Source organism: Anomalospiza imberbis, chromosome 18, assembly GCF_031753505.1.
Source record: "Anomalospiza imberbis isolate Cuckoo-Finch-1a 21T00152 chromosome 18, ASM3175350v1, whole genome shotgun sequence".
NCBI classification, from domain to species: Eukaryota; Metazoa; Chordata; class Aves; order Passeriformes; family Viduidae; genus Anomalospiza; species Anomalospiza imberbis.
In genome coordinates, this window is record NC_089698.1 from 12,528,048 (window position 1) to 12,555,561 (window position 27,514).

The 27,514-nt window shown below is 58.7% G+C and overlaps 1 protein-coding gene and 1 non-coding gene across 4 annotated transcripts; both read right to left on the minus strand.

The window, feature by feature from the left end:
• Positions 1-466: 466 nt before the first annotated feature.
• Positions 467-26,241, minus strand: AP1B1 (adaptor related protein complex 1 subunit beta 1). 3 transcript variants are annotated; one of them, XM_068209157.1, is made up of 24 exons: positions 26,216-26,241; positions 20,077-20,288; positions 18,835-18,897; positions 17,860-17,965; positions 15,257-15,392; positions 13,622-13,867; positions 12,686-12,876; positions 12,038-12,259; positions 10,921-11,041; positions 10,656-10,751; positions 9,800-9,915; positions 8,997-9,162; positions 8,053-8,151; positions 6,387-6,646; positions 5,797-5,998; positions 4,931-4,951; positions 4,641-4,670; positions 4,373-4,522; positions 4,081-4,226; positions 3,453-3,582; positions 3,162-3,246; positions 2,833-2,919; positions 2,402-2,556; positions 467-1,407 (listed from the first exon to the last, which is right to left on the minus strand). In XM_068209157.1, exons 3-24 carry the CDS (start codon positions 18,869-18,871, stop codon positions 1,333-1,335), a joined length of 2,877 nt encoding a protein of 958 aa, XP_068065258.1. In that variant the 5' UTR covers positions 18,872-18,897; positions 20,077-20,288; positions 26,216-26,241; the 3' UTR covers positions 467-1,332. The 3 variants fall into 3 exon arrangements, with proteins under 3 accessions (XP_068065258.1, XP_068065259.1, XP_068065260.1); XM_068209158.1 differs by lacking the exon at positions 4,931-4,951; XM_068209159.1 differs by lacking the exons at positions 4,641-4,670; positions 4,931-4,951.
• LOC137485038 (small nucleolar RNA SNORD125) lies at positions 3,882-3,986 on the minus strand. The gene has a single exon (XR_011005164.1). It is a non-coding gene; the product is annotated as a small nucleolar RNA SNORD125 (small nucleolar RNA).
• Positions 26,242-27,514: the final 1,273 nt, after the last annotated feature.

Below are 27,514 nucleotides of genomic sequence, written 5' to 3' on the forward strand. Positions count from 1 at the left end.
AGAGTGGTGCTGCTGGCCCTTGGGGTGTCCCAGAGCAGCACCAGTGATTTGTGGCTTGTCACGGAGCAGGGCTCGGTGGTGCTGCTCATCACCCACCCCACAGGGACCAGCAGCACCTCTGGGGACCCCACACTTGTCCCCAACCCCAGGAGCGGCTCGGGGCACCCAGACTGGACACCGTGTTCGGTGCAGGGCCACCTTGGCCTTGGTGGATCCCTGAGAGGCTCCAGGAGCAGAGCCACGAGCTCTCCACACCCATCCTGTCCCCAGGAGGTGACTGGCCCCGTGTCCCTAGTCCCAGGCCCAGCCCTGCCCAGCTGCTGTGTCAGGCCTTGCCGTGCCAGAGGCCACGGGGCCACTGGCCCAAGCAAGGGCTTATCTGGCCCTGCAGTGCTGGCAGGAAGCTCCCAGGATCCTGCTTCCCTCGGGGTCACCGGGCCACGGCCACCCCGGCAGTGTCCCCATGGGCTGGTGTCACCTTTATTCAACATTCCCTTCAAACCAGTGAACATTACAATATATTTATCTTTCATATATTAGAGATTTCCTGCTTCGAGGTGGGGGGGGGACCCATGGCTTGATCTGGGGGGAAAAGGAGCAGTGGGAAACCCAGGGGAACACCCAAGGGTGCTGGGGGGGAGCAGAGGGAGCCGTGGGGCTGGGCTGGGGGAGAGGGGACGCTCAGAGCCCTCCTGGCCCCGTGGCAGGGGCTGGAGGGGGCTGGAAAAGCCCTTTTTAACCTGCATCTGAAGGTCAGCCTCAAATCTGGGATCCTCCAGCCCTTCTGGGAGCTTTGAGAAGGGCTCCATGGGAAGGAGATCCTCTGTGAAGGGCTCACCCCCAGCTCTGCTGAACCAGGGCACAAAATCAGGGAGAGCCAAAGCTGTTTCCACCTGCTCCAGCCCCAAATTCCAGGGCTCCGGGGGGATCTGCAGCCAGAGCCACCTAATCCCACGGCACTCTGGAACCCCCAGCCACTATTCCCAGGGTTTGGAATGCTGAACCCACCACCAGACAACACTCCATGAGAGCCAGGAGCAGGAGCTGGGGTTTTTGGGAGCCACAGGGTGAAACTGGGATCTGGAGGGAGCAGCACCAGTGAGGAGGACATGGCATCACTCTCACACGGACTGCTGCAGGGATGCAGGGACTGGGGACAGCCCCCCTGCCCCCTCTGCTCCCCCCAGCCCCGCCAGGACAGGGAGAACCCCAGGGGCTGGGTCTGGGGCAGGAAGGAAAGGAAGGGGCACACGGATCCAGCCCTGCTCCCTCGGGCGGGAAAGGGAGGGGAGGAGGAAGAGGAGGAGGAGGAGGAGGGGCTGCAGCAGCACCTCAGTTCTTCAGGATGGTCTCGTAGGCTTGGTAGATGTACTGGGACACCTCTGGTGCTCGGCATTTCAGGGATAACTGTGGGGAGAGAGGGAAGAGCGGGCTCATGGCATCCCACCCAACGCTGGAGAGCTACCAGCCCCAAAGCAGAGCCCTGCATGCTGCAGCACCCTCCCACGGGGCAGTCCAGCTCCTGATTTCCGCTGGAAAAAGGTTATTAAACCCCTGCAAGCCCTCCCAGGGCAGAGCCAGCCACATGCAGCACAGGCAGGGAACAGGCAGGGGCAACACTCCAGCTGTTGGGATTGGATTCAGTGCCTGGCACTCCAGGGTGAAGGGTTCCCCAAAAACATCCTCCTCCCCAAAGAGGAACGAGCCCTTTCAGGTGTTTGCTTAAATATTACATCATTCCAAAATCAATTAGCTCCTCAAGCAGGGAAAGCTCATGGAGAATCCTCTGGGACAAGGATTTTCAGTTATCCTCATCCCCAGTGAAACCAGGAGGGCGATGGGGACATCCCAACCCTCCGAAACATCCCCCTCCTTGTGCCAGCCCCGCTGGGAAGGAGAGGCAGGAGGCACCAGGAGGCTGGCAGGGCAGGGAAAAACATCAGGGGAGGGAGGAATATCCAGGCAGCAGCCAGGGAGAGCCCAAAGCCAGGGAAAAACCAATCTCTAACCTCCAAATCCTGCAAAGGCGGGCAGGCCGGCGAGGGCGGGCGGCGGGGACGGAGACACAGAGAGAGGAGTCAGGGTGACACAGCTCGTCCCACCCCACAGGCTGCCAGGGAGGTGGGGAGGGGACAGGGGGAGCAGGACATCGGGATGGCTCATGGATGAGGTGTGGATGGATCCCAGCTCAGGGAATGCTCCGAGGACAGGGTTTCATGGAGCTGGCTGGGTTGGGACCCCTCTGTGTCCTTCAGCTGTCCCCACAGGGGCAGTGTCACCCTCCCCACGAGAGAGGGACAGCGGGGCTGCCACCAGCACCACCAGCAGCCGGGGAGGTCCCACAGCAGGGATGTGCCCCCCCAGCCCCGGGGTTTGGGAGCTGGCAGGGGATGGGATGTACCGTGAAGCTGGGATTGCTGGGCTGGATCCGGAGCTCTGCCAGCACCCAGATGCCGTTGGTGAGCTTCAGGGACTGGTAGAGCATGTCCTGCCCCTCCACGTTCCTCTTGGCAATGGTGAAGATGTTGCTGCCTTGGAGTTTGCTGCTCACAGCATCTGGGATGGGAGAGAGAGGCTGAGGGGCTGGGCAGCCCCCTGCTCCCCTTGGACCTGCTCCTGCCCCATCTCCTCCCTTCCTTGTCATGGACGAGGCTTAGATCGGGTATTAGGGAATTAGGGGAAATTTCTTCATGGAAAGGATGGCACAGCTGCCCAGGGCAGTGCTGGAGTCCCCACCCTGCAGGGATTTAACAGCCATGTGGATGTGGCACCTGGGGACAGGGTTAGTTAAGCGTGACCCGAGCCAGGACCTTCCGAGGGGGTGGGACCCACCTGCGTTGAGGGAACAGTCTTTGATCTGGAACTGGGTCTCGTTCTCGTTGGGAATGTCCTTCCAAGTGGCCAGGAACATCTGCCTCTCTGCAGGGAGGGAGGACACCAGCACTGAGGGAGCTGCCAGACTGGCAGCACCAAAGGTGACACAACACGGGTGACATGGCAGCCAAGGTTATGTCACCCTGCCACCTGCTCCAGCAGGCTCAGGGCAGCCACCTGCTTTTGGGGGCTCACCCAATGCGATCAAGAAGGTTCCAGGGGCTGGGATGGCACCTAGGGACAAGTGACAGAGCACACCTTGCTGGAGCCATGGTCACCCAACTCACCCATCTTGCCATCCTCCACGAACAGGATGTGCAGGGGGTACAGGGTGCTGAAGTAGAAGACGTCAATGTTGTTCTTCACTGCCACCTGGGGTGGAAGGACACGGGGATTTCAACACCTCCGACCCACAGCAGGTTCCCAAAATGTCCCATCCCATCCCACCCCCATCCCCCTGGAGCCAGGTGTCACTGCAGCAAGCACCTGGCTCCTGCTGTCACACCTCCCTCTGGATTTCTCCAAGGGACCTGCCCCATCCCCAGCTCCCCAGGAGGGGACAGCCCCGTGTTCCCCACCTGGAGGTTGTTGAGGGGCTCCATCTTCATGACGGAGCCCACGGTGTTGAGGGGCAGGGAGATCTCCACGGACTGGTTGGGAGCCAGAGGTGCGTGCACCTGCAGAGGAGCTGCTGGGGCCAGGCCGAAGCTGGGGGACACCAGGGAGGGCAGGGAGTCAGGGTGGGGACAGCAGGGGATGGCACAAGGCGCTCTCCATCCAAGCCTGGCGCTCCCTGCCTTCCTCCACGGGCATCCCAGGAATCGCCTTGCTGCCCCTGCACTGTCCAGGACGGGGCTGGTTCCTGCCCTGCCCACCCTGGGGTAACCCCAAATCTCCCCCTTCCTTCTCCACCCTCGTGCAGCATTCCTGCAGCACTCCCTCAGCGCCTCTGAAGGAAAAGGAAGCATCGGTTCCCCGGGACAGCCAAGAGGACAATGGTCAGACCCTGAGGAACAGCCTCTTCAGCCAACTTCTTAGAGGCTTTGGTTTGGTGCTCATCACCACCACTGCCATCAGAGAGAGCAGGGTCATCACCAGAGGCTGTTCCCAGCCCTTACAGCTCCTTCCTCACGCCCTTTTCCACACAAAACTGCTCTGGGCAGTGTCCCCACGGGTCCCAGGTGACCCAGCCCAGGTGGGACTCACCTGTTGCGGTTGAACTGGATGGCAAAGTCAGACATGACCTGCAGGGCTTTGTTGGTCAGCACCAGGTCCATGGAGATGGAGCCCACCTGGCGGCTGAAGGTGCCAGAGATCTCCAGCCCCTTGGCTTTCATGGCAGGGAGCCAGACCTGGGCCAGGAGAAAAGAAACCCTTGGGGTGTCACCCAAAGCAGAGCCTCTGGTGCTCCCCCACCTCCTCCAGGGGATCTTTGCTGTGGGGGGTGGGCATGGGGGTCTGTGCCCCCCTTAACCCCGAGCTTGGCTGCCCCACTCACCGTTTTGGGGGCCACGTAGGATCCTGAGAGGGTCCCCACCCCACCGGTGAGGTCGAAGAGGTCACCCAGGCCGCTGCCAAGGGGTGCCCCCACGTTTGTGGGCGCCGTGGTGCTGGAAGCTGGTGTGAAGCTGCCACTGCCGCCACCCATCTGTGGGGACAAGGGAGGAGTTATGGGGGCACCACGGGGAGGGGGACAGGAGGAGGAAGAGGAGGAAGAGGAGGAGGATGCAGAGGAGGAGAGGGTTTGGGTGTGAGGACACACTCACAGCAGGGCTGCCTCCCACATCGCTGCGCAGCTGCAAGAGAAGGAAGGGGCGTCAGCAGGGACAGGGCTGAGGGCAGGGGACAGGCGTCCCCAGAATGTCCCCTCTGGACACTCCCTGGAAGCAGCAGTGTGGGGCAGCAAGGGCCTGGAGTCGGGATGCTCCAGTGGTCCCAGACCAGGAGCTGTGAGGGGCCATGGCTGTCCCCAGAGGGAAGTGAGGTGTCAGTGGGGCTTGGGGGGAGCAGGGCCAGCCAGGGGTGGGCACGGGGCTGGGCAGAGGGTGATCCATACCCCTTCCGACTCGTCCCCCATCTCCAAGCAGAAGCAGGCAAGGTGGAGAGAAGAGCCAGCCACATGCAGAGAGAAGCCAGGAGAAAAGAGACAAAAAGAGAGAGAGAAGAGAAGGGGAGGAGAGGACAGAGGTTAGTCCTGACACATCTGTCTGTCCATGGCTGTCCTGGAGCCAGGGGACAGAGCCAGACCTCATTCCAGCCTCAGTGCCAGCCCATCACCAATCCCTGGGAGCCACAAGGTGCCAGGGCAGCACTTGCAGGGTTACAAAACAGGAAAGGCAGCGATGCTGCCTCCCCTTGAGATAAACCTGCAGGATTTCATGAGTCATGGAGGGAACTCCAAACTCTATTCCTTCAGGGAGCCTGGCCCATCTCCAGCAGCCACAGGGCAGGTGCTCCCACACAGGGAGAGGTTTCCATCCCGCCTCACCCCGAGGCCAAACCACTGCTTGGCCTGCATTGCCAGGAGGACACGCTGTCACCTCCGCATCTCCTGGCACAGGGGACACCCCACAGGCCGGGAGTGGCCACTTCCTGGCCCAGCCCTGCAGCAGTTTGGGGGTCAGAGAGGGGTCCCCAAGAGCAGCCACTCCTGCAGCACAGCACATGGAGCAGGAACATCCACACCAACGGAGAGAACCGGCACTGGGAAGTGGTGGGTGGGACCCCTCCAGTGGATAATGGCAGGATAAATGAGCGTGCAGTGCCCTCTGTCCTCATCCACTGCAGGAAAGGACCAGCCCAGATGTCTCCAGGCTGACAAGTCTGTCCTATCCCAGGACAGCCCAGAGCCAGCACCAAGCCCAGCAGGATGCCAATGGGATAGCCTGGAGTCAGGGAAGGAGCACGGGAGCTGGGACGTACCAGGCTGTCCAAGCCACCCCCGAGGAGGTCCACGGCACCCATCTGCACGGAGGAGGTGGCCATGGGTGGCCCGCTCACTGGGGGGCCCAGGTCCAGGTTGAGCAGGTCCCCCAGCAGGTCCCCCTGGGTGGGGATGACAGAGGGCTGATCTGCTGCTGGCCCCCCCGACGGGGCTGTGTCCGGGCTCTCAGCACTCTCACTCCTGAAGGGAATGATGGGAGAGCGTGAGGAGCTCCAGCTGGGACAGGAGGTCCCACTGCAGACAGGAACAGGCCCAGTTGAACCCTCCATCCCATCCTGGCTCCCAACACTTCAATGGCAAGGAAGACCTCCTCCCAACACATTCCCATAGAGATCACTGGGAATCACTTGGGAATCTCTACAATCCCAGTGGAGATCACTTCCACTGGGATCATTCCTTCAGCTTTTTAAGGCCAGGGCTGAAGCCACACAGCACTGCTCTGGCAGAAGCTCCCTAGGGGATGGGGGCTCAGCTCTGAGCCCAGCGGCCCCACCGCAGCGCCACATTCAACCCCTCCATCCGCAGCCCTGGAAATCCCAGCACGGCGTGGGGATATGGGAATACTCACGAGCCCGTCCGTGGGGGCAAACTCTTGTGCACGACGCCCCTGCTGCCCTCCACGAAGGCGCTGGGGGGTTTGTGGTACACCGAGGCCAGGGTCCCGATGTAGCAGATGAGCTCGTCCAGCAGCGTGGGCTCGATCAGATCCGTCTCCTCCGAGATCAGCGGCTTCTCGGCCAGCACCACCTCCTTGGCGGCCACGGGGTCCGTGGAGAGCAGGCGCCAGTAGATGTACCCACGATCGCGCAGGTCGGGGTTGTCCGAGTCCTTCGGGAAGCCATTGGGAAGCTGCAGCTGCTACAGAGCTACTCAGAGCAACTGCAGCTGCTACAGAGCTACTCAGAGCAACTGCAGCTACTACGGAGCGGCTCAGAGCAACTGCAGCTGCTACGGAGCTACTCAGAGCAACTGCAGCTACTACCGAGCTCCTCGGAGCAACTGCAGCTGCTACCGAGCTCCTCGGAGCAACTGCAGCTGCTACCGAGCTCCTCGGAGCAACTGCAGCTACTACAGAGCTACTCAGACCAACTGCAGCTACTACAGAGCTACTCGGAGCAACTGCAGCTACTACGGAGCTACTCAGACCAACTGCAGCTACTACAGAGCTACTCGGAGCAACTGCAGCTACTACGGAGCTGCTCGGAGCAACTGCAGCTGCTACGGAGCTGCTCGGAGCAACTGCAGCTACTACGGAGCTGCTCAGAGCAACTGCAGCTACTACGGAGCTGCTCGGAGCAACTGCAGCTACTACGGAGCTGCTCGGAGCAACTGCAGCTACTACGGAGCTACTCAGAGCAACTGCAGCTGCTACGGAGCTGCTTGGAGCAACTGCAGCTGCTACGGAGCTCCTCAGAGTAACTGCAGCTACTACCGAGCTCCTCAGAGCAACTGCAGCTACTACAGAGCTACTGAGAGCAACTGCAGCTGCTACAGAGCTCCTCGGAGCAACTGCAGCTGCTACGGAGCTGCTTGGAGCTGCTTTCCCCATCTAAGCCTCGCCTGGAGGGATCACAGGGATCGAAGAGGCCACAAGGTGCCTCCTGAGCCATGGGAGTGTCCACACTCTCCGGGCTTTCAACTGTCAGCATTCCCAGAGGCACTCAGGACAAGGGATGGAGGGACAGGACACAGGGAATGGCTTCCCAGTGTTTTTGAGTTGTGTTAGTAAGACTTGGAGGAATGTTTTGTGGAATAGCTTTGTGGTAATTGATTGCTTGAGAGGCGGAGTTCTGGGTGCTGTTGAAATGGTTAGGGGGACTTACAGGTTTGGGGAAATTGGTGTTGAGTTTGGCTGGTTTGTTGGTGTTTGAGAGGGTCTGGGTAGGGGAGGGAGATCGTGCCCATCTAACCCCTGCCAGAGGGCAGGGATGGATGGGATACTGGGGAGGAATTGTTCCCTGGCAGGGTGGGCAGCCCTGGCACAGGGTGCCCAGAGCAGCTGTGGCTGCCCCTGGATCCCTGGCAGTGCCCAAGGCCAGGCTGGATGGGGCTGGGAGCAGCCTGGGATGGTGGAAGGTGTCCCTGCAGGCTGGAACAAGAGGATCCTTAAGGTTCCTCCCGACCCCAACCATTCTGAACTAAGCTCCAGTTACCTGCCTGCTGTCACACGACCAAGCCATTCCCACTTCCCGGGGGATGGGAAGCCCTGGGAAGCTCTCCCAGGTGGGACCCACCTGTGTGGCCAAGCTCAGCACCTGCTGCACCAACTCCTGTGTCTCCGTGGGCTTCTTCAGGAACAGCTTCACGATGGCTGTCAGCAGCTGCAGCTGGACCTGTGGGGGACAGACAGACAGACAGGTCACACTGGGTTTTTGCAGGAACGCATGGATTTGCCCCAGGACCTAACCCCAACCTGGCCTTTCAAGGGACCAAAGGCACGGTGGCCATGTCAGTGGCAGTGGCACCTGTCAGGACACCTCACCTGGCCCCTTCCCAGCCCCTCTCCACACCCTCAGACACAGGCTGAGCCCAACATTATGGGGCAGGGTCTTGGGGAGCAGGTTACATGGCCCCACAGGGCACAGGCCAGAGCATCCATCCCCTGACTTCCACATGGATAGGCAGCAGGAATTCCCCTCCCAGCCTCTCAGGGAGTCTGGATCTCTGGCTTTGCTACTTAGCATTTGTAGACTTTGCCCTGTTCACTGTCACTTGGTTACAGGGTGTTTTGCAGAGTTTTCCAGAGCTGGAAACTCTCCAAAATTCCACAGACAAACCCTCTGGCCTCAGTTGCCCTGGGCAACAGGGCAGGCACTGCTCCCTCTGCTCATTTTCCAGCTCCAAAGGGATCCTGTGCTGGCACAGTGGGATAACCAGGTCACTGCCTGGTGCCAACCATGAAATAGGGAAAGCACTTGGGACAACGCCATGGTGGCACTTCACAGAACCATGGAACAGCTTGGACTGGAAGGGACCTCAAATCCCACCTCATTCCCCTCTTGCCCTGGGCAGGAACACCTTCCACTCTGCCAGGTTACTCCAAGCCTGGACCTCATCCTACACCCAAACCTGCCCCAAGCACCTGCACGAGCAATCCCTTCAGAGCAGACTGTCCCCTGCTCCACCTAGCAGGAGCTCTGTGACAGTGTCACCCTGAGCCAGCAGGTCCCTGGCACACCTGGGTGCTCTCATCATGGAAGCCCTCCAGGAAGCTCTCCAGCAGCTCGTCGGCGTTGTCGATGCGCTCGGCGTATTCCCCCACGATCCAGATCATGGCAGCCCTGGCCTCGGGCTCATCCAGGGAATCCAGGTTCTCGCAGAGCGTGGCGATCACGCTCTCGTACCTTCCCGAGGGGAGGACAGAGAGCAGGATAAAGCTCACCAAGAGCAGGAGACCCGAATCCTGATCCACCCAAACTCCAAAGCACGTCCCACTGCCCACAGCAGAGCTGTTGCCGAGGGCACCCTGCCTGGGGCTGGCCCCTGGCCCCATGGGCAGTGCCCACACTGATCCCAGAGCACATTCCCTGCTCCTGAATGAACCCGGAGCTATTCCTGCAGAGCTCTGCTCGTTACCTATTCAGTTCATTAGTATTTATTACCACTATTAGTCCCCGACTTCCTGATTACAGAGTTGCCTATTCATCCTGGCTCAGCTGGAACATTCCCTCCCCTCTCCTCTCCTCCTGCTGCCCTTGTTCCAGCATCAGGAGCTGGACTGAGAGCCAGGGACAGTTTCTGCTGACACAAGGGACCTGCACATCCCTGGCAGCTCCTCTCCATTTCAGTGCCTGGATCTGGGACTGCCACCAGCCTGGGGCTGGGGACAAAAAAAACCCAAAGCCACCTGTGCTGGGGGGAGGCTCCGGGGGCTTCATCCCACCAAGAGTTTGTGGCCCCCCAAGCACAGAGTGGAGGGAAGAGTTCATGTAGGGCCGGGAGCATCCCGGAGAATCCGCATCCCAGGGAATCCCCACGCACTTGTTGGGGTACTTGCGGAAGATGTCCTTGATGACCACGATGGCCTCCTGCACCACGTAGTTGACCTTGGTCTGGATGAGGTCCAGCAGGGTGCTGACACAGCGCTCGGCCGATTGCTGCCAGAGGGACTCGGTCACACAGGGACAGTCCCCCCTCACATCCCAAACCCTCCAGTACCTCCCATCCCCCCCCAGTCCAACCCGCAGCAGAACGGGGGACACTGAGTGTGGTCTGCCCTTCACATCCTGGTGTGGCTCCTCCTCATCCTCTCTGCACATTCCCACAGGCTCCTCTCTCCCCCATGGGAGAGCGTTCCAACCATGCAGAGCCACCTTTCCAGGGAGGGTTTTAATAATCCCCTTTGGAAAAGTATCCCACAGGGAAGCAAAGCCTCCAAGTAGCCCCTCAGGAAGGGATGGATTCCCTCCCAGCCCCTCAGGAAGGGATTGGCTCCTTCCCAGCCTCTTGCAAAATGACTGGGACCTTCCCAGCCCCCAGGAAGGGATCAGCTCCCTCCCAGCCCCCCGGGAAGGGATCAGCTCCCTCCCAGCCCCTCAAGGAGGCATCAGCTCCCTCCTAGTCCCACTCTGGTCCCCAACAAGCCACTGGTATCACCCACTGCATTCCTGGCCCTGTTCTAGGCAGGGACCCCAAAGCAGCTCCAGTTGCAAAGGATAAGGGGATGGAAGACCCTCCTGGCACCCCACTGATCCCTGTGGAACAACCATGGCTCATCCCCATGCCTGGGAAGGCTCCAACTTGAAAATTCCTGGGATGAGATGGTCACCATGTGCTGGAAAGTGCCACCCTGCCCACCCACAGGTGTCACAAGGCCCCGCTGTGTCCCAGCCCTCACCTCCACCTTGATGGCACAGCGGCCGATGGCTCTCACCGCCTTCCTGACAAAATCCACATCCACCTCCGTGGCATATTCCTTCAGCTCTGCCAGCACCTGAGGGGTGGCACAGCACAGTGAGAGCCTGGCAGCAAGGCACAGGCACCAGGAGAGCGGGGCAGTGACCCAGCACGAGCAGGCAGGGTGGGACAGCCGCTCCCGGCCGCACCCCGCAGAGCCGGGGCCGGCACCGGGGTAGCCCTGGGTGCCCAGCCCAGCTCCTGACCTGAGCTATGTTGGCCTGGGAGGCCAGGCGGATCATGATGTCCAGTTTCTCCAGTTTGACGTAGATGGGGTCGTTGTACTTGACAAAGAACACCTTCATCTCGTGCTTCAGGATCTCGGGCCTGGGAGCAAGAGACAGCAAGGGACAGCATTAGCGGGGACAGGCACTCACTTCCATCCCAATCCCAAGGTTTTGGGGGCCTATTCGATGCCAAGGAGTCCAAGTCACCGCGGTTATCCCCCAGGATTCTGTCCCTTGGCTCCCCTTTGCTGCCACGTAGGGGACGGAGCACAACCTTGTTACCAACACGGGCCAGACGCGAGGCAACGGGGGACGTTTGTCCTGCCAAGGCTGGAAGGGACGTTTTAGTGGGAGCAGAGACGCAAATCCAGACCCCAGGGCTAGGCTGGACCTTTCTCACCAGCTCACCCTCTCTCAAAGCTGAGAAAGAGCTAGGCCAGGTCCAGCTCCAAGCTGCCTTCCACATTCCCACTCCCAGGGACACTAATTGCTTTCCACTTCTCCCAGAAATTGCTGCTATTTTTAAGAGGCGACCACGGTGCTGACTGGGAGGAGAACAAATCATCTGACTGGGCTGGGGCTCTCCAGCTGCCACTCCTGCTCCAGGCACACGTGTGGGGCCTCAGCCACCTCCAGGATTTTAGATCAGCAAAGGGACAAAAGGACTCTGAGCACTTGTTTAAAGAGGACAACTGTGGAGAAAGCAGCTGGCAGCACAAAAATCCCTCCCTAGACACGGAGTGACTACTCCAAAGTCTCACAGCTTTTGGCTTTGCCATCCCTTGCTGCCCCAAATAAAGAATAAATTAAACTAAAGGATACATTAAACTGGAGATCCCAGCTTAGCTCCCTGCTCTTTCCCTCACCTGACTGACTCAAGGCCAGGCTGGACAGGCCTTGGAGCAGCCTGGTCTAGTGGAAGGCATCCACTAAATGAGCTTTAAGATCCCTCCCAACCAAACCATTCCATAATTCCATGACTCTCCTTGGATTTTAAATAACAGAGAAGAAAACACCCTAGAGGATGAGCTGTGGCAGTGCTGCAGTCAGAGGGATTGAAGCACCTGTGGCTAAGAGGGGACACCTGGACACCCACCTCTTCTGCACGATGAGGTTGATGTTGCGGAGGGCCACGTACTGCAGCTCGGGCTCTGCAGACAGCAGAGTGACCAGTGGTGGGGCCAGCTTCTTCAGGAGAGTGCCATAATAATCCAGGTCCTTGGACAGCATCTCCATGAACTTCATCAGCACCTTGACAGCCGACAGCACCACGGCAGAGTTGGCGTGGGACAGCCGCGGTGTCACCCGCTCGCAGATGCTGCCGGGGCAAGGAGGGGGGAAAGGAAATGATCCCAGCCCTTCCTCCTGCTGAAAAACTCCTGCCAGCATGGAGGAAGGACTTGCAGGAAAGCTGAGCAGCACTTGGGACCCTCCCCAAGAGGCTGAGCTGGCTCCTGACTGCCCCAGTGAAGGTTATTCCCCAGGCCCTGCAGAACCCTCTGGCACTGACCCCATTTCAGGGCTCCCCGGTTCCCATTGTCACCTGCAGCCACATTTAAAGCAGCTCAAGGAGCTCAATCCCAGTGCCAGGGCTCGTTACGGGACCAGGGCAGGCTCCAGATGGCCATGCCCAAGGCACAGGTCCAGCAGATGCCTGCTGTCCCACCTCCTGCAGCAGGGTCAGGAGGATGAAGACTCTCCTCAGAGGAGAAGGGGCAGTGCCAAGGCGTGCCTGTCCCCTCACCTCTGTGCTTCCCGGTCATCCTTGGGCATGTAGTTTGCCAGGCAGTCCAGGATGAAGATCTGGCCCCACTCAGTGCACTCGTTGAGGGCCGTGAGCAGCTTGTTGATGGACTGGGGGTTGAGATCCAGGAGGTTGCTGCTGGGATGAGACTCTGCTATTTCCGACAGCGCCGCCACCGCGTTGGCCACCACCTGCCAGGGGGGACAGGACACGGATTGGTGACACCAAATGTGGTGTGAGGGGAGGAGCTGCCTCCTCACTGCGAACCCCTCACATCCCACCTACATCTGGGCTCCAGCTTCTCCCTCCCCACAGCAGATCTGAGAGGGATGGACAAGCCATCCCCACCGGCACGCTCCCACCGCCCACATTGCACCTCCAACGGCTCCCACGTGTTCCACGGACTCAGCCTTGGCTTCCTGCCCAGTTCCCTTCCCCAGGCAGCTCCAAGGAGCCCCAGAGCTTTCCACACAGCTCCTGGGCTCAACACTACAGCCAGGGTAAGACTGGAAAAGCAGGAAAGGCTGTGGGAAGAGAAACCCTGGGGAAAGGCGGTTTTAAAGTTCCCCATGCCTGCGGAAAGGGAGGGAAGCCAAAGCCCAGCTGCCAGGAAAACCAGAGGCAAAAGGCAGTGGCTCTGTGGTATCAGAACCAAGCAGCAGCTTCCCTCTGCCCTGAGCCAGATGGAGCAGCCTCCTTCCCACTGGGAACAGAGGAAAACACACAGCCACGGGACGGGAGAAACCCTCTGTCCAGGAGACAGTGTTATGGGGCAGGGAACACAGCCTGCAGTCCCGAGGAGCAAAAACTCCCCAGAAATGGTTTGCTATCACCAAGAAGAGAGTCTGGGAGGAAAGGAGTTGGACGCAAACATGATGGGAGAGCGGTGGCTGCCATTTGGATGAAGAGGAGGTGAAGAAGGCAAAAATCAATCACCATGGGGTTGGAGTCCGAGATGAGATCCTTGAGGGTGTCCAGGAAGCCCTGGTCCTCCACCAGCTGGGCGTTGATGTCGTGCAGCTTGGCCACGCAGACGGCGGCCGTCTTGCGCACGTAGGGGTCCTCGTCCTTGAGGCACTTGCGCAGGGGCTCGCACAGGTACTCCGTGATCTTGTCCACCCGGATGCAGCCCATGGTCCGCACAGCCAGAGCCCGGATCAGCGGGTTCGGGTCCTCACAGTCCTGCAGGGAGGAGAGGAGAGGAGAGGTTGGATATCCTGGGCTCCTCAGGTATCTCCAGGGGGTGAAACATAAACTTTAGGGGATTTAGAGATTTTAGAGGAGATAAGTTTTTAGTTAGAGATAAGCCTTACTAGAGTTAATTAAAATAAATGAGTAGGCCTTGATGAAGTTAAGAGTTAGTAGTTAACTAATAATTGATTGCTTGTCAACACAATGTTCAGTTAGCTGGGTTTATAATGAAGAATACAGAAAATGACAAATAGCTTTTAGGAACATAAGACAGCTGTGGGCCTCCTCTGCTCTGACACCAATTGAAGACAGGGAATGGGAGCTCTACCAAGGTTCGTTTGTCATATTTGCATTGAAAAGGTAGAAAGGTCAGAATGAGGAAGACTTCATTTCCTTCCTCATTTTGGGACCCCTCCCCATGAAAGGGACCACCGACCCATTTCAAGGAACAAACTACGCATGCTTAATAGCTTTTGAACTGATTAGCATAAGAAGCGAGGATGGGATGTACCAAAACTATGAATATGCATTTGTATTTTGGGTATTCAATACTTGTATGGATAAGAGGACTCTGTAATCACCTGAGGGGTGTGGTGTGTATTTGGGAGCTATCCCGCATGCCGCCCGGCGTCACAATAAACATACACTTTCTAACTTTAAACTGTTAGAGAGTTTTTGTCCGTCACAGTTGGATATCGGTACTAGATCAATATCCGTATTTCTTTAATAAATCAGGGGTTCAGGTCCTCCAGGAGGATTTGGGCTCAAATCTGGAGGTTTTCAAGTTCTGCTCTTGAGAATAAGTGACCCAAGAGAAGTTTCTCTTTTGTCCTGCACTCACTGAGTTCCAACACCACCAATCCTCACGCCCAGAACTGCTCAATCCGTCCAGGAATCCCATGTCCTCATCACCTACACCAGGTACCTGAACCAGGTACCTGAACCAACCTGATGTCGGAAACGCATATTGACATTGTTACGTGGGGTTTATCCTCCCTGAAAAGCCTGAACTCCCTCTAAAGCCCACCAGGCCTTTTTGCTGAGTGATTTGGCAATATCCTGGTTCCTAACACACTCTTCAGCTCCCAGCTCCAACGGGAAGATCACGAGGGATTTCTCAGCCCATAAATTCACATGGCAGCTCTCGATCACGGGAGCTGCCCACACCCCTGACAGAGCAAGTGGCACAGGACAGCTGCCAAAAACTGAGTTTCTGCATTACTGGACAAATTGAATCAGTTTTCTAGAGCTTGGAGAGCCCCTCCTCCAGAAGGGAGAGGCTTTGGAAAGCTGCCCACGCTTCCTGACATGCAGCTTGGCGCGGTGAGCTGGCACGTGGTGTCCCCTGCAGCCCTGGGACACGGAGCCCTGTCCCCTCACCTTCACAAAGGTGTTCACAGCCATGATGGCCATGTCTGGCTGGCTCTTGGCATAGTTCATCAGGTAGAGGTAGACCAGCTTCTTCAGCTCCAGGTTGTCTGTCTGCATGCAGTTCACCACGTCCGGGAAGAGAGCGCTGGAACACAGAGAGCTGGGTGAAGGCAGGACACGGCCACGCTGCCCACGGGACCCCCTTCCCACAGATAATCTGCTCCCAAAGCCAGGAGAACCCAGCTCTCTCCTAGGAGGAAAGGCTAGGGGTGCTCACCTGGAGAGGAGAAGGCTCCAGGGAGAGCTCAGAGCCCCTTGCAGGGCCTCAAGGGGCTCCAGGAGAGCTGGAGAGGGACTGGGGACAAGGGATGGAGGGACAGGACACAGGGAATGGCTTCCCAGTGCCAGAGGGCAGGGATGGATGGGATATTGGGAAGGAATTGTTCCCTGACAGGGTGGGCAGGCCCTGGCACAGGGTGCCCAGGCTGCCCCTGGATCCCTGGCAGTGCCCAAGGCCAGGTTGGGTGGGGCTGGGAGCAGCCTGGGACAGTGGGAGGTGTCCCTGCCCATGGCAGGGGTGTTGGATTAGCTGGGCTTTAAGGACTTTTTCCCACCCAAGCCATTCCATGATTCTATGATTCCATGACCTGAGCCCACCCTGCTGCAGACATGGCTGAAATGCCCACCCCCAGTGGATTTTTTTAATGGATCTCTATCAAAACCAGCCCGTGATGGATCAAAACTGAGCTTTCCCACATGGCTCTGCTGCATCCCTGCTCCAGGGCACATCCACTGCCCCGGGAGAAGGTGCTGGACAATTCTCTCAGGCATAGGGCGGGGTTGTTGGGGTGTCATGTGCAGGACCAGGAGCTGGACTGGATGACTCTTGTGGATCCCTTCCAACTCAGGATATTCCAGGATTTTATGCATCATCACAGGGTGTGCCAAAATGAAGAGCCCCAGTCCCCTGGGTGAGTCTGGAGCACCAGGATACTCTGCTGGGATGGAGGGGAATGCAGTGGGATCTGCCTGCACAGAGATGGGGCTTCCCTTTCCCGAACATCCAGGAGCTGTGGGGTACCAGAGATGCTGTTTCATCCAAAGACAGACCAATTAGACAATTAAACCACCTCAGGGGAGGCATTCAAGATCCCAGGCCTAACACAGGGGTTATTCCACCCTGACAGGTGTCCCAAGGCTCCTGGAAGCTTCTCCACCTCCTCAAATGCAGCCAGCCCTGACAGGATCAAACCCAGAGCCCCCCTAAATCCAGGGAACTGGGTTTTGCAAAGCTGATCCCCACCTGGACTGGTCTCACCCCCGGCTAAACCGGGCTTTGCTGGCACCTCCTGGGGAGCAGTGAACTCAGCAATCTGCTTCCCTGCAGCCTGAAACAGGCACACACCAAAAAAATGGGCTGACACAGCCAGAGGACCATGGAATGGGTTGGGAATCATGGAATCTTTAAGCTTATCAAGTTCTATCCCCTGCCATGGCAGGGACACCTCCCACTGTCCCAGGCTGCTGCCAGCCCCATCCAGCCTGGCCTTGGGCACTGCCAGGGATCCAGGGGCAGCCACAGCTGCTCTGGGCACCCTGTGCCAGGGCCTGCCCACCCTCCCAGGGAACAATTCCTGATTCCCAATATCCCATCTAAATCCCTTTTAGTTTAAAGCCATTCTCCTTTGGCCTGTCACTATCTGTCCATGTAAAAAGCTGTGCTCCCTCTTTTTTTAAGCCCCTTCAACTACTGGAAGCTCCTGCCATTTCCATGTGATTTCCACAGTGGTCCCAAGAGGGACACTCCCTGCTGCTCTGGGAGCCAGGGATGTCCCAGTTCTCCCAACCCCGAGTGTTTTTTCCCTCCATTTACTCTCAAATGCACCATGAAAATCAAATTGCTGATGCTGCCTGTGCTGGGACAGGTCCATGCAGGAAAAGGCACGGAAGGAGCCACGTGCAGCTCAGCCAGATGGAAAAAGGGAAGCAGGAACAGCAGCAGCTGCCTGACCTTTTGGACTGGAGAGGTTGCAAAGGGTTTATCAGCATCCAGGCACTGCCACCAACCCTCCGAGGGGGTCCTGCTTGTTTTTAGTAACACACAAAGGAAGTGGGAATAATCCCAACAAACTGATCTGGCAGCCAGACCAATCCTCTTTTAGCCAGATTACAGCAAAAGCCAGGAGAGCCCCCACCTGCCAGGTGGCCACGTGGATACAAACTGCACTCCAGGAGGCAGAGCTGCAGCCAGGAGTGTACCAGGGTGAATCCCAAGGGGAAAAGCAGCATGGAAACCCCCTTGGAAGCAACAGGGGGAAAAGGGAACCCAAAATCCAGCTGGGTTTGGCTTGGGCACAAGGGAGAACAACATGAAGGAGAAGTTTAGGGTAAATGTCAGGAAAAGGTTCTTCCCCCAGAGGGTGCTGGGCACTGCCCAGGCTCCCCAGGGAATGGGCACGGCCCCGAGGCTGCCAGAGCTCCAGGAGCCTTTGGACAGCGCTGCCAGGGATACCCAGGGTGGGGTTGTTGGGGGTCTGGGCAGGGACAGGAGTGGATGATGCTGTGGGTCCCTTCCCACTCAGGACATTCCAGGCTGCAGCCCCAGCACACACCTGACGTCCTTGCCCACAGTCATGGACGCGATCACCTTCTTCACAGCCTCCTTCTTCTTCTCCTTCTTGTCACTGTTCAGCTCAGCCTTCAGCTCAAATATCTCCCCTGGAAAAATGGGAAAAGTGGCAGCTCAGGGATTAGTGGAAGGGGTCCCCTACCCTTCTGCTGGGTGAGCACAGCTCCCACCCACTGTGTGACAGGGTTCCTTTGCCACCCCTGAAAAGAGGGATTTACCTTCCCAAACACCTCCCCGAGGCTGGGGCTGCTCTGAGGGCTCAGCTCTCACCCATGGGAATGGAAAATATTCACCTCCTGCTGAATGCTTGTGGCTCCTCCAGCCCCACAGGGATGGGAGATGCTGCAGGAGCCAGAGGCACTCCATGGGCACTGGATGGGGTCATCCAGAGACTATTTCTGGCTGTGGGGGCGTTATCCCAGCCCCATGAGGCCCTACCCTTCCCAGGGATGATGGCAGGTGGATTTGGGGCACTGCTCCTCAAGGCTGTATGAAGAAGGGTGGCTCCCAAATCCCTCCCTGCCTGTGGCAGCAACCCCCCAGCCCAGGGCACCATCTCGTGCCCTCCTGAAGCCACGCTGAGCTCCTTACTCCCCTCTGGGCCGGCAGATTGAAGAGGAAGATGCCACATGGCTTCTCTCCACATTAATTCCTTGGTCTGGAGAGTGCTTAAGGCCCCGAGCGCTGCCCAGGGGAGCTCCTGAGCTGCTAAAGCCGATCACCAGCTGCCACCAGCCCTGGCTGGGGTCAGGGGGCTGGGGACAAGGTGTCCTGACCCCACAGCAGCCCAGGAGCTGCTCCAGAGCAAGGAGCAGGGTGGGGTGTCAGCCACAGCATCCCACAGGGACTCAGGGCATTCCCACGGGAGCTTCCCAACCCTCCCCACCTGGTTTATACAGGAGTAAGAACCAGCTGGTGATTCTGGGATGAACTGTGATATCCCTGCTCCTTCCCTTACCTTTCTTGGTGGTGGTGAAGTACTTGGAGTCCGTCATGGTGGTCTCCAGCCAGCAGCACGGCCCTGGAGGAGAGGCAGAGCACAGAGGTTCAGGGCTGATAATTTCCCTGCAGGGATTGTTATGGAGAGCTCCAGAAAGGAAAAACACCAGGAGAGGGAAAGAGTCTGGGATCTCATGGGAAGAGTCACAAGGAGAAGCCCAATCCCTAAGGGAGGGTGAGCACCTCGCAGCTCTGTGATGATTTGGAATCAGGTGGTTCTCCAAAGAGGATGTGGAGGAGGAAAGAAATCACTGCAGATTCCAGGGCTGCAGCCCTGACTTTGCTCATCCCATCCTGCACAGAGCCAGGCAGCAGGGGCTCACTGATCCCCCCTGGATTGGCCTCTCCTCATCCAAAAAATGCCTTCTTAAGGAAAACTCACACCCAGCCCTCCCTCTCACCTACACAGGGAACAGCTCTGGGCTGGGGACAGGAACTGAGCCAAACCCCAGGCTCAGCTCAACGGGACAGCGTGGCCCAGGGGCACAGATCTGCCAGAACAAAGGGAGCCTCTTCCACAAACCAGCCCTGCTCCAGCAGGGTTGCTTTAAATTCCAAGGGTGTGAGGTTTCAGCCCAGCACTTGAGGCTCCATTATATAATTCAGGCAGTTTAGGGCAGATTTAGGGCTTGGCAGGCTGAGCAAGGAGATGTGCAGCCCTTCAGAAAGGTCAGTGGGGATTTGGCTTTTATGGCTGGTTTTCCCATCTTTCCTTCAACAGGGAAGGAACCAGAGGCTCGTCCTTGAAAGCCTGCAGTGGCCTTGCTGTTTTGGAGGGGCAGGAATACAGGAAGCAAAGCCAAGTAAAAAAAAAAAAAAAAAAAAAAAAAAAAAAAAAAAAAAAAAAAAAAAAAAAGAGATTAAAAAAAGAGCTTGCGGATGGGTTTAAAATGCAAATGAGCATCTTGAAAGCCAAACGCAGCAGGAGCACAGAGGAACTGTGTCCTCTGTTCCCTGTCCAAGCTGGAGAGGGATCCCCAGCAGGGATAAAAAGAAAATCTGGATGAAATCTGGGGGTTGAACACGCTGGGCAGAGCACACAGCTTGGCAGAGAAGGAGAGGGAAAGAGTTTGCATGGGTTTGGGGCTGCTCTGGGGGCTGGCAGCATGATCCTGGTGCTATTCCAGAGGGAGAAGCCTGGCACCACACTCCCACAGCCCTGCCCCTCGTGAGACAGGACACTCCTCCCTGCCTCAGTTACCTGGGATTGATTCAGAGCCTTTTTTATCCCACTAAGTCGATGGCTCTCCAGGGAACAGCGGGAGCTCCGGGCTGCGCCACAGCTCTCTGCACCTCACTGCAGATCCCGTCCTGCCAGACTGGCAGGGAGGAAGGAAGGAAGGAAAGAGGATTCACTGCAGTCCCTCCAGTTCCAGGACCTGGCTCACACTCAGCCCTGCTCTGCAGAAGTGCCTGGAAAGCAAACCTGAAGCTGAGCAGGGAATTTGTGCAGGCAGCTCACAGACATGAATCATGCCGGCCGCTTCCCTGCAGCTCCCTGCTCCCCCAGAGCCAGGGAAAGCACAGCCTGTGGTCCTCCCATCCAAAACCCCACTGAAAAGCCCTATTGATTTCAGAGGCTGAGACATCCACCCATTCCCCCACTCCTTTAAGCCCTGCAGCAACCCCAAGAAGGAGAGCGGCTCCTCCAGCTCGGGAATGAAGGCGCAGCCCTTGCTCCTCACACCAACACAACCTTCCCCAGGGCAGGAAGCACCCCAGGGCCCGGAGCAGGGTGATGAGGGGACCCAAACAGCTGCCAAACCCCAGTGCTCAGCACCCTGCACCCTGTGTGTCCCCCAGGCTGTGCCAGGGTGACAAGGCAGGGCTGGCTGCCAGCTGCAGGTGAATTCCCACAGCTCAGCCCTTGGGCAGGGGCCAGCGCTGCTGCCTGGCTCTGCTTTTAAGGATGCAGAGCTGGGAGAAGGTGTTTGCTCCCTCAGCTCCAGCAACTCCCACCCAGCTCCTTTCCACACTGATGTCCCTGTGAGAGGCTGAGTGGAGCAGTTCCTCACTCACAAAAAGCAAGCAGCAAAGCAAAGGGTACCGACCCCCCCTGACCTTGTGGTGGCTCAGATTTTACCCCATCTTCACACCAAACTTGATTTAAGCTGGTCTGACAAACAGGATTCAAGGAGTTAAGTGTCCATAAGGATTTGGAAGCTGCTGGAGAGGAGCACCCAGAGCCCCCCCATAACCAGATCAGGCTCCTCAGGACTGGTTTTGGGACAGGTTTTGGCAGTGGCACAAACCCAAAGCCTTTTATCCCTGATTTTATTCACTCCAGGGGACTCAAATCCACAGCTCCACACACACCAGAGCACTGCTGCTCTACTGAGCCTCTCAAGCCCCCAGGTCAGGGACATGGCAGAGCTCAGCCATCCCAGTTTTCCCACTGCCAAGCCAGCACTTCACAAATTCAGCTGCCTTGGGAAAATAAGAGGCTCCTAAACCCAAAATACAACAACAAACACATCAGTGGGCTTCCCACCGAGGTGGGTGCTGCCAGGGGGGCCTGGGAATCAACGCCAAATGAGCCATTGCTGGTGCCACTCATTTCCTCTTATGGAGAGTGCAGGAAAACCCATTTCTTCTGCTACTTTTGCCACCCTGTTTTAGGATAATTCCTCTATCCTTGAAAGCTGAGATGCTGCTGACCAAAGACTTTCACCATGGAATGGTTCGGGTGGGAAGGGACCTTAAAGCCCATCCAGTGCCACCCCTGCCATGGCAGGGACACCTTCCATTATCCCAGGCTACTCCAAGCCCTGTCCAACCTGGCCTTGGGCACTGCCAGGGATCCAGGAGCAGCCACAGCTGCTCTGGGCACCCTGTGCCAGGGCCTGCCCACCCTCCCAGGGAACAATTCCTAATTCCCAATATCCCATCCATCCCTGCCCTCTGGCAGTGGAAGCCATTCCCTGTGTCCTGTCCCTCCATCCCTTGTCCCCAGTCCCTCTCCAGCTCTCCTGGAGCCCCTTGAGGCCCTGCAAGGGGCTCTGAGCTCTCCCTGGAGCCTTCTCCTCTCCAGGTGAGCACCCCCAGCTCTCCCAGCCTGGCTCCAGAGCCCTTGGAGCAGCTCTGGTGCCTCCTCTGGACTCACTTTCAGCTTCCACCAGCACAGACCCAGGGCTGGGATGCAGCCCTTAACCAGTGCCCAAGACATCCCAAATCCCTGCTTATCCCAGGCCACCACAGCTCCCAGGTCCTTCCAGACCCTCTGACAGCCCAGCCCAGCCCAGGAGTTCTCTGATCTGCCCAGCCTGCCCCAGGTCTTGGAGGGGATGGGGGAAAGGGAAAGTTCATCCCTGCACACACATTCCTGCTGCTCAGGGGGGACAGGCTGGCACCCAAAGCCAGGGAGAGCAGAAAGGAGCAGAACTCCAAGGACAGGCTCCTAGGAAAGGGCTCACCTGGCAAACAGAGGGGCAGCTGGAGGTTAGCGGGGAAAGGCAACTCCCACAAGCAAACACCTCAGCTGGCATGAAGCACCTGAGGGCCAAGGTGGCATAATTAGGGAAATTAAGGAAGACTAAAAAATTAATGGGTAACTGGAGCCGTGGGGAATCATGTAACTGTTCCCTGCTGGTGTGAGGCAGCTCCAGGGCACTGCAGAGGCCAGGCAGGGGTGAGGTGGTGATGGCTCCCTGTGGGAATTAGTAAAGGTAAGAAGGCTTCCAGAAAGCTGTAAAAGCAGGCCCCAGAAACAGAAAGAACAAAAAACTTAGAGCTAAGTGGTAGGTACAAAGTCTGAAAGGAGAAAAGTTATAATAGCACAGCAAGCAAGGGCATGAAACAATAGCTTAAGTCTTAAGCTTGGCTAAGATAGACCTTAAGACTACAAGAAAATATGCTTAGCAAGATAGTAGAAGGTTTTAGACTTAATAATAATGTACTGTGTATTATCCATAGAAAGAAGACAAGCATACTGTGTGAAACAAGCATACATGTACTTTTAGTAATTAACTAGAATAATTATCTATAAACTTTAGAAATATGCTATTAGCTAAAAGTTTTTTAAATATTCTGTAACAAAGAAATCTTCAGCTGCTATCTGTACATAAGCTTTACCATTTTCCTATTGTCTCAACCAGGTAAAAAAGCCAATACTACAAATAAAACTCATGAAATGTACCCCAACAGTCCCATGAATGAAAAAGAAAAATAAAATAAGCACACCAACACAGCTCTGAGCACATCCCTGCCCCATGGACAAACCCCAGGAGTTGGCACAAGCACCAGCCAAGGGAGAGAAACACCCCAGGGTGCAAGGAGAGAACCAGAGGCTGAGGATACACAACCCAACAGCTCCAGAGCCGCGTGCTGAGCCCAGTTCTTTCTGTCCTTACTCACAGCTGTGTTTCCCATCCTACAGCCAGGGGCACAGCCCCCATCCCTGTGCCCATCCCACATCCCACAGCTCCCATCCCTGTGCCCATCCCACATCCCACAGCTCCCATCCCTGTGCTCATCCCACATCCCACAGCTCCCATCCCTGTGCCCATCCCACATCCCACAGCTCCCATCCCTGTGCCCATCCCACATCCCACAGCTCCCATCCCTGTGCCCATCCCACAGCTCCCATCCCTGTGCCCATCCCACAGCTCCCATCCCTGTGCCCATCCCACAGCTCCCATCCCTATGCCCATCCCACATCCCACAGCTCCCATCCCTGTGCCCATCCCACATCCCACAGCTCCCATCCCTGTGCCCATCCCACAGCTCCCATCCCTGTGCCCATCCCACAGCTCCCATCCCTGTGCCCATCCCACATCCCACAGCTCCCATCCCTGTGCCCATCCCACAGCTCCCTCCCTGTGCCCATCCCACAGCTCCCATCCCTGTGCCCATCCCACATCCCACAGCTCCCATCCCTGTGCCCATCCCACAGCTCCCATCCCTGTGCCCATCCCACAGCTCCCATCCCTGTGCCCATCCCACAGCTCCCATCCCTGTGCCCATCCCACAGCTCCCATCCCTGTGCCCATCCCACATCCCACAGCTCCCATCCCTGTGCCCATCCCACATCCCACAGCTCCCATCCCTGTGCCCGTCCCACCTCTGCCAGAGCACCACAAACCCTCCCAGCAGCCCCACACCCCTTCCCAGTAAGATATTTTTCCTCTCTCTGGCCTAACTGGAGCCAGTCTTTGCTCCAGCTCGGCCCTGCAGCAGCTCAGGGCTGTGATTCTGCTGCATCCCACCCAGGACCATCCACATCCTCTCACCAATCTGTTTCTGACCAACCCATGGGCACCCCAAACGGCTCCATCCCCATCAAACAAGGGATAACTCGGGGGTAGGAGCCAAACTCACTGTGCCATCAGCAAGGTGCCCAAAGCAAATCCAAAAAATCCTTGGCTGATCCAAAGCAGTGGCACCAGCAAGCAATACATCCCATCAACCAATAATTGGGGAATAAACTCAAGGAAAAAGCAAAAAGGACAATGCTGAGGTGTCCCCTGCAGCACACACTGCCAGGATCCCACGGCCACAGAGCCCACAGCACCACGCTCTGAGAGCTGGGGGCATTTTTAATCACCTTGAGCAGGGATGGCACCCACAGGGGCTCCCCCCAAACTCCAGCTGAGCGTCCTCAGGGACACCAAGGACTTTGTCCTGGCCACAGCATCAGGTTCCTGTGGCAGAGGGGATGTTCTCCTCCTGGGAAAGCCAGGTTCTGCAGGGTGGACACCTCCTGCCATGGAATTCCCAGCCTGGCTTGATCCAAGCAAGGCCCAACACCTCTGGAAAGCCCCTTGGGGTGCCAAAGCCTGTTCAGCCTGGCAGTCTGACCCCACAAATGGGTGTGGGAGCCACAAACCACATCAGTCCAACTGCTCATCCAAGGCTTATCCCATTTTCTGTCACCCCAGGAGAGAGCAGACACAACAGCCACCTGAGCCCCCAGTGCTGCAGGGATGGGACCCGTGACAAGTGTCAAAACTCCTCACAAAACACCTGCAACAACAACAGCAACACCTCCAACACGGCTCCTTCAGGCTGGAGCTCTCTCACAGCTCCTTTTTATCCACTTTGGGGCCTTTCTCCCCAAAATCTCCATGGAGGAGGCAGCGAGCACAGGGTATCAGCCCAGCTGCCTCCCTGTCTGCTCCATGCCCAGTTCCCAGCTTATCCCATGCAGAGCCAAGACCTTTCCCTAGAGCAGATGTTCCATGACCTGAGGGGGCTGAAGGGCTCACCCCGTGTCCCCCAGCCCTTCCAGGGGCTCCTGTCCCCAGCGCGGCACCCATCGGGGCTCTGGCCGTGGCCAGGACCCGGTGCCCGGGGTGATCCCTGCGGGATGGAGCCGGGAGGGCAGCGCTGGGACACGGAGCTGTCGCGGGGTGCGGGGACAGGCAGGACACGGGACACGGCCCAGGGGAGGCTGCGGGCTGGGGAGACCCCCGTGTGCCCCAGTCGGGCGGGGACCATGGGGACACAGCCCGGACTGAGGAGGGGACCATGGGGACACAGCCCGGAATGAGGAGGGGACCATGGGGACACAGCCCGGAATGAGGAGGGGACCATGGGGGGACAGCCCGGAATGAGGAGGGGACCATGGGGACACAGCCCGGACTGGGGAGGGGACCATGGGGGGACAGCCCGGAATGAGGAGGGGACCATGGGGACACAGCCCGGAATGAGGAGGGGACCATGGGGGGACAGCCCGGAATGAGGAGGGGACCATGGGGACACAGCCCGGACTGGGGAGGGGACCATGGGGACACAGCCCGGAATGAGGAGGGGACCATGGGGACACAGCCCGGAATGAGGAGGGGACCATGGGGGGACAGCCCGGAATGAGGAGGGGACCATGGGGACACAGCCCGGAATGAGGAGGGGACCATGGGGACACAGCCCGGACTGGGGAGGGGACCATGGGGACACAGCCCGGACTGGGGAGGGGACCATGGGGACACAGCCCGGACTGGGGAGGGGACCATGGGGACACAGCCCGGACTGAGGAGGGGACCATGGGGACACAGGTCGGGACACGGGGTCAGAACAGAGACACGGCCCGGGGATCACGGCCCGGGGCAGGAGGACACGGCCCGGGGCGAGGCGGAGGCGGAGGCCGAGCCAGGGGTCACAGCGGGGTCGCCGCCGGTCCCAGAGGGGCACAGAGGGGCACAGCTCAGGTCGGGGGGCGAGAGGGGCCCGAGCCCCGGCGGGGAGCCTGTCCCGGGAGCGCACCGACAGAGCTCGGGGGAAGCGCCCGGGGCAGGAGCGGCTGCGAGGCCCGGCTCTGCCCCGGCCCGGTCCGTACCTGCCCTGCCCGGCTCGGCTCGGCCCGGCCCGGTCCGTACCTGCCCTGCCCGGCTCGGCCCGGTCCGTACCTCCTGCCGCCGCCGCCGCCGCCGCCACCGGAACTGAGGAGCGGGGAGCACTTCCGGGGCGGGGCGGGGCCTCCGCGGGGGGCGGGGCCATGGGCGGGGCCACGGCGGGCGGGGCGGGAGAGGGAATGGGGGAACCGGGATTGGGGCAAGGATGGGGACCGGGAATGGGAACAGGGAATGGGATGGGAACAGGACATGGGAACAAGGAATGGGAACAGGGGGCAGGGATGGGGACAGGGAATGGGAACAGGGAATGGGGTGGGAACAGGGGGCAGGGATAGGGACAGGGAATGGGGACAGGGACATGGGATGGGAACAGGACATGGGAACAGGACATGGGAACAGGGGGCAGGGATGGGGACAGGGAATGGGAACAGGGACATGGGGTGGGAACAGGACATGGGAACAAGGAATGGGAACAGGGGGCAGGGATGGGGGCAGGGCATGGGAACAAGGAATGGGAACAAGGAATGGGAACAGGGGGCAGGGATTGGGACAGGGAACGGGGACAGGGACATGGGATGAGGACATGGCACGGGTACATGGATGGGAATGGGGGATAGCGGATGGGGACATGGGATGGGGACGTGGGATGGGGACGTGGGATGGGGACGTGGGATGGGGACGTGGGATGGAGCAGAGCGATATGGGGACAGGGGCTGGGATGGAAGCAGGGGGAAGAGGGCTTGGATACAGGGCTGGGAACGGGGCTGACACAGGGAGTGGGGACAGGGTGGCACCCTGCGCAGGCGGTGTCGCCCTTGCTCAGCCGGGTGTCCCCAGCGTGGGCAGGACCCTCTGGAGCGCCGCCCGCCCCCGCCCGTGGGTCCCCCATGGCCGCAGGCTGGTGGCGAATGTTCGGGAGCGGGTCACCGGTGTGGCCCGCGGGAGCGTGCGGGCTCAGGGCTGCGCAGGGGGGCCAGTGCCGGCTGTCCCTGTGTCCCCGGCACCTCCCGGGGATGTGCCACCAGCGGCCCGGCCGAGGCCGGGCGGGCTCGGCCTCCCTCTGCTCCTGGTGCATCCGGGCTGCTCCCGGCCCTGCTTCCGCGGCTTCTGTGGGATAAGGGACGGCGTGGGAGCCTGCTCCCACCCGGGACAGCAGGGACACCCGGGCTGCTCCTGGAATCCATGGAGCTGCCTGCTGATTGGCTGGGATCCACGGGCCTGTGTGCTGATTGGCTGGGATCTGTGCTCCTGCCTGCTGATTGGCTGGGATCTATGGGCCTGTGTGCTGATTGGCTGGGATCTGTGCTCCTGCCTGCTGATGGGCTGGGATCTAGGGGCCTGTGTGTTGATTGG

Coding starts and splice junctions, on each gene's coding strand:
- AP1B1 (XM_068209157.1), bottom strand. CDS start 18,871: ATGACGGACTCCAAGTACTTCACCACCACCAAGAAAG. Junction 17,966..18,834: donor CTTCACCACCACCAAGAAAG/GTAAGGGAAGGA, acceptor CCATTTTTCCAG/GGGAGATATTTGAGCTGAAG. Junction 13,868..15,256: donor CTGTGAACACCTTTGTGAAG/GTGAGGGGACAG, acceptor TCCTCCCTGCAG/GACTGTGAGGACCCGAACCC.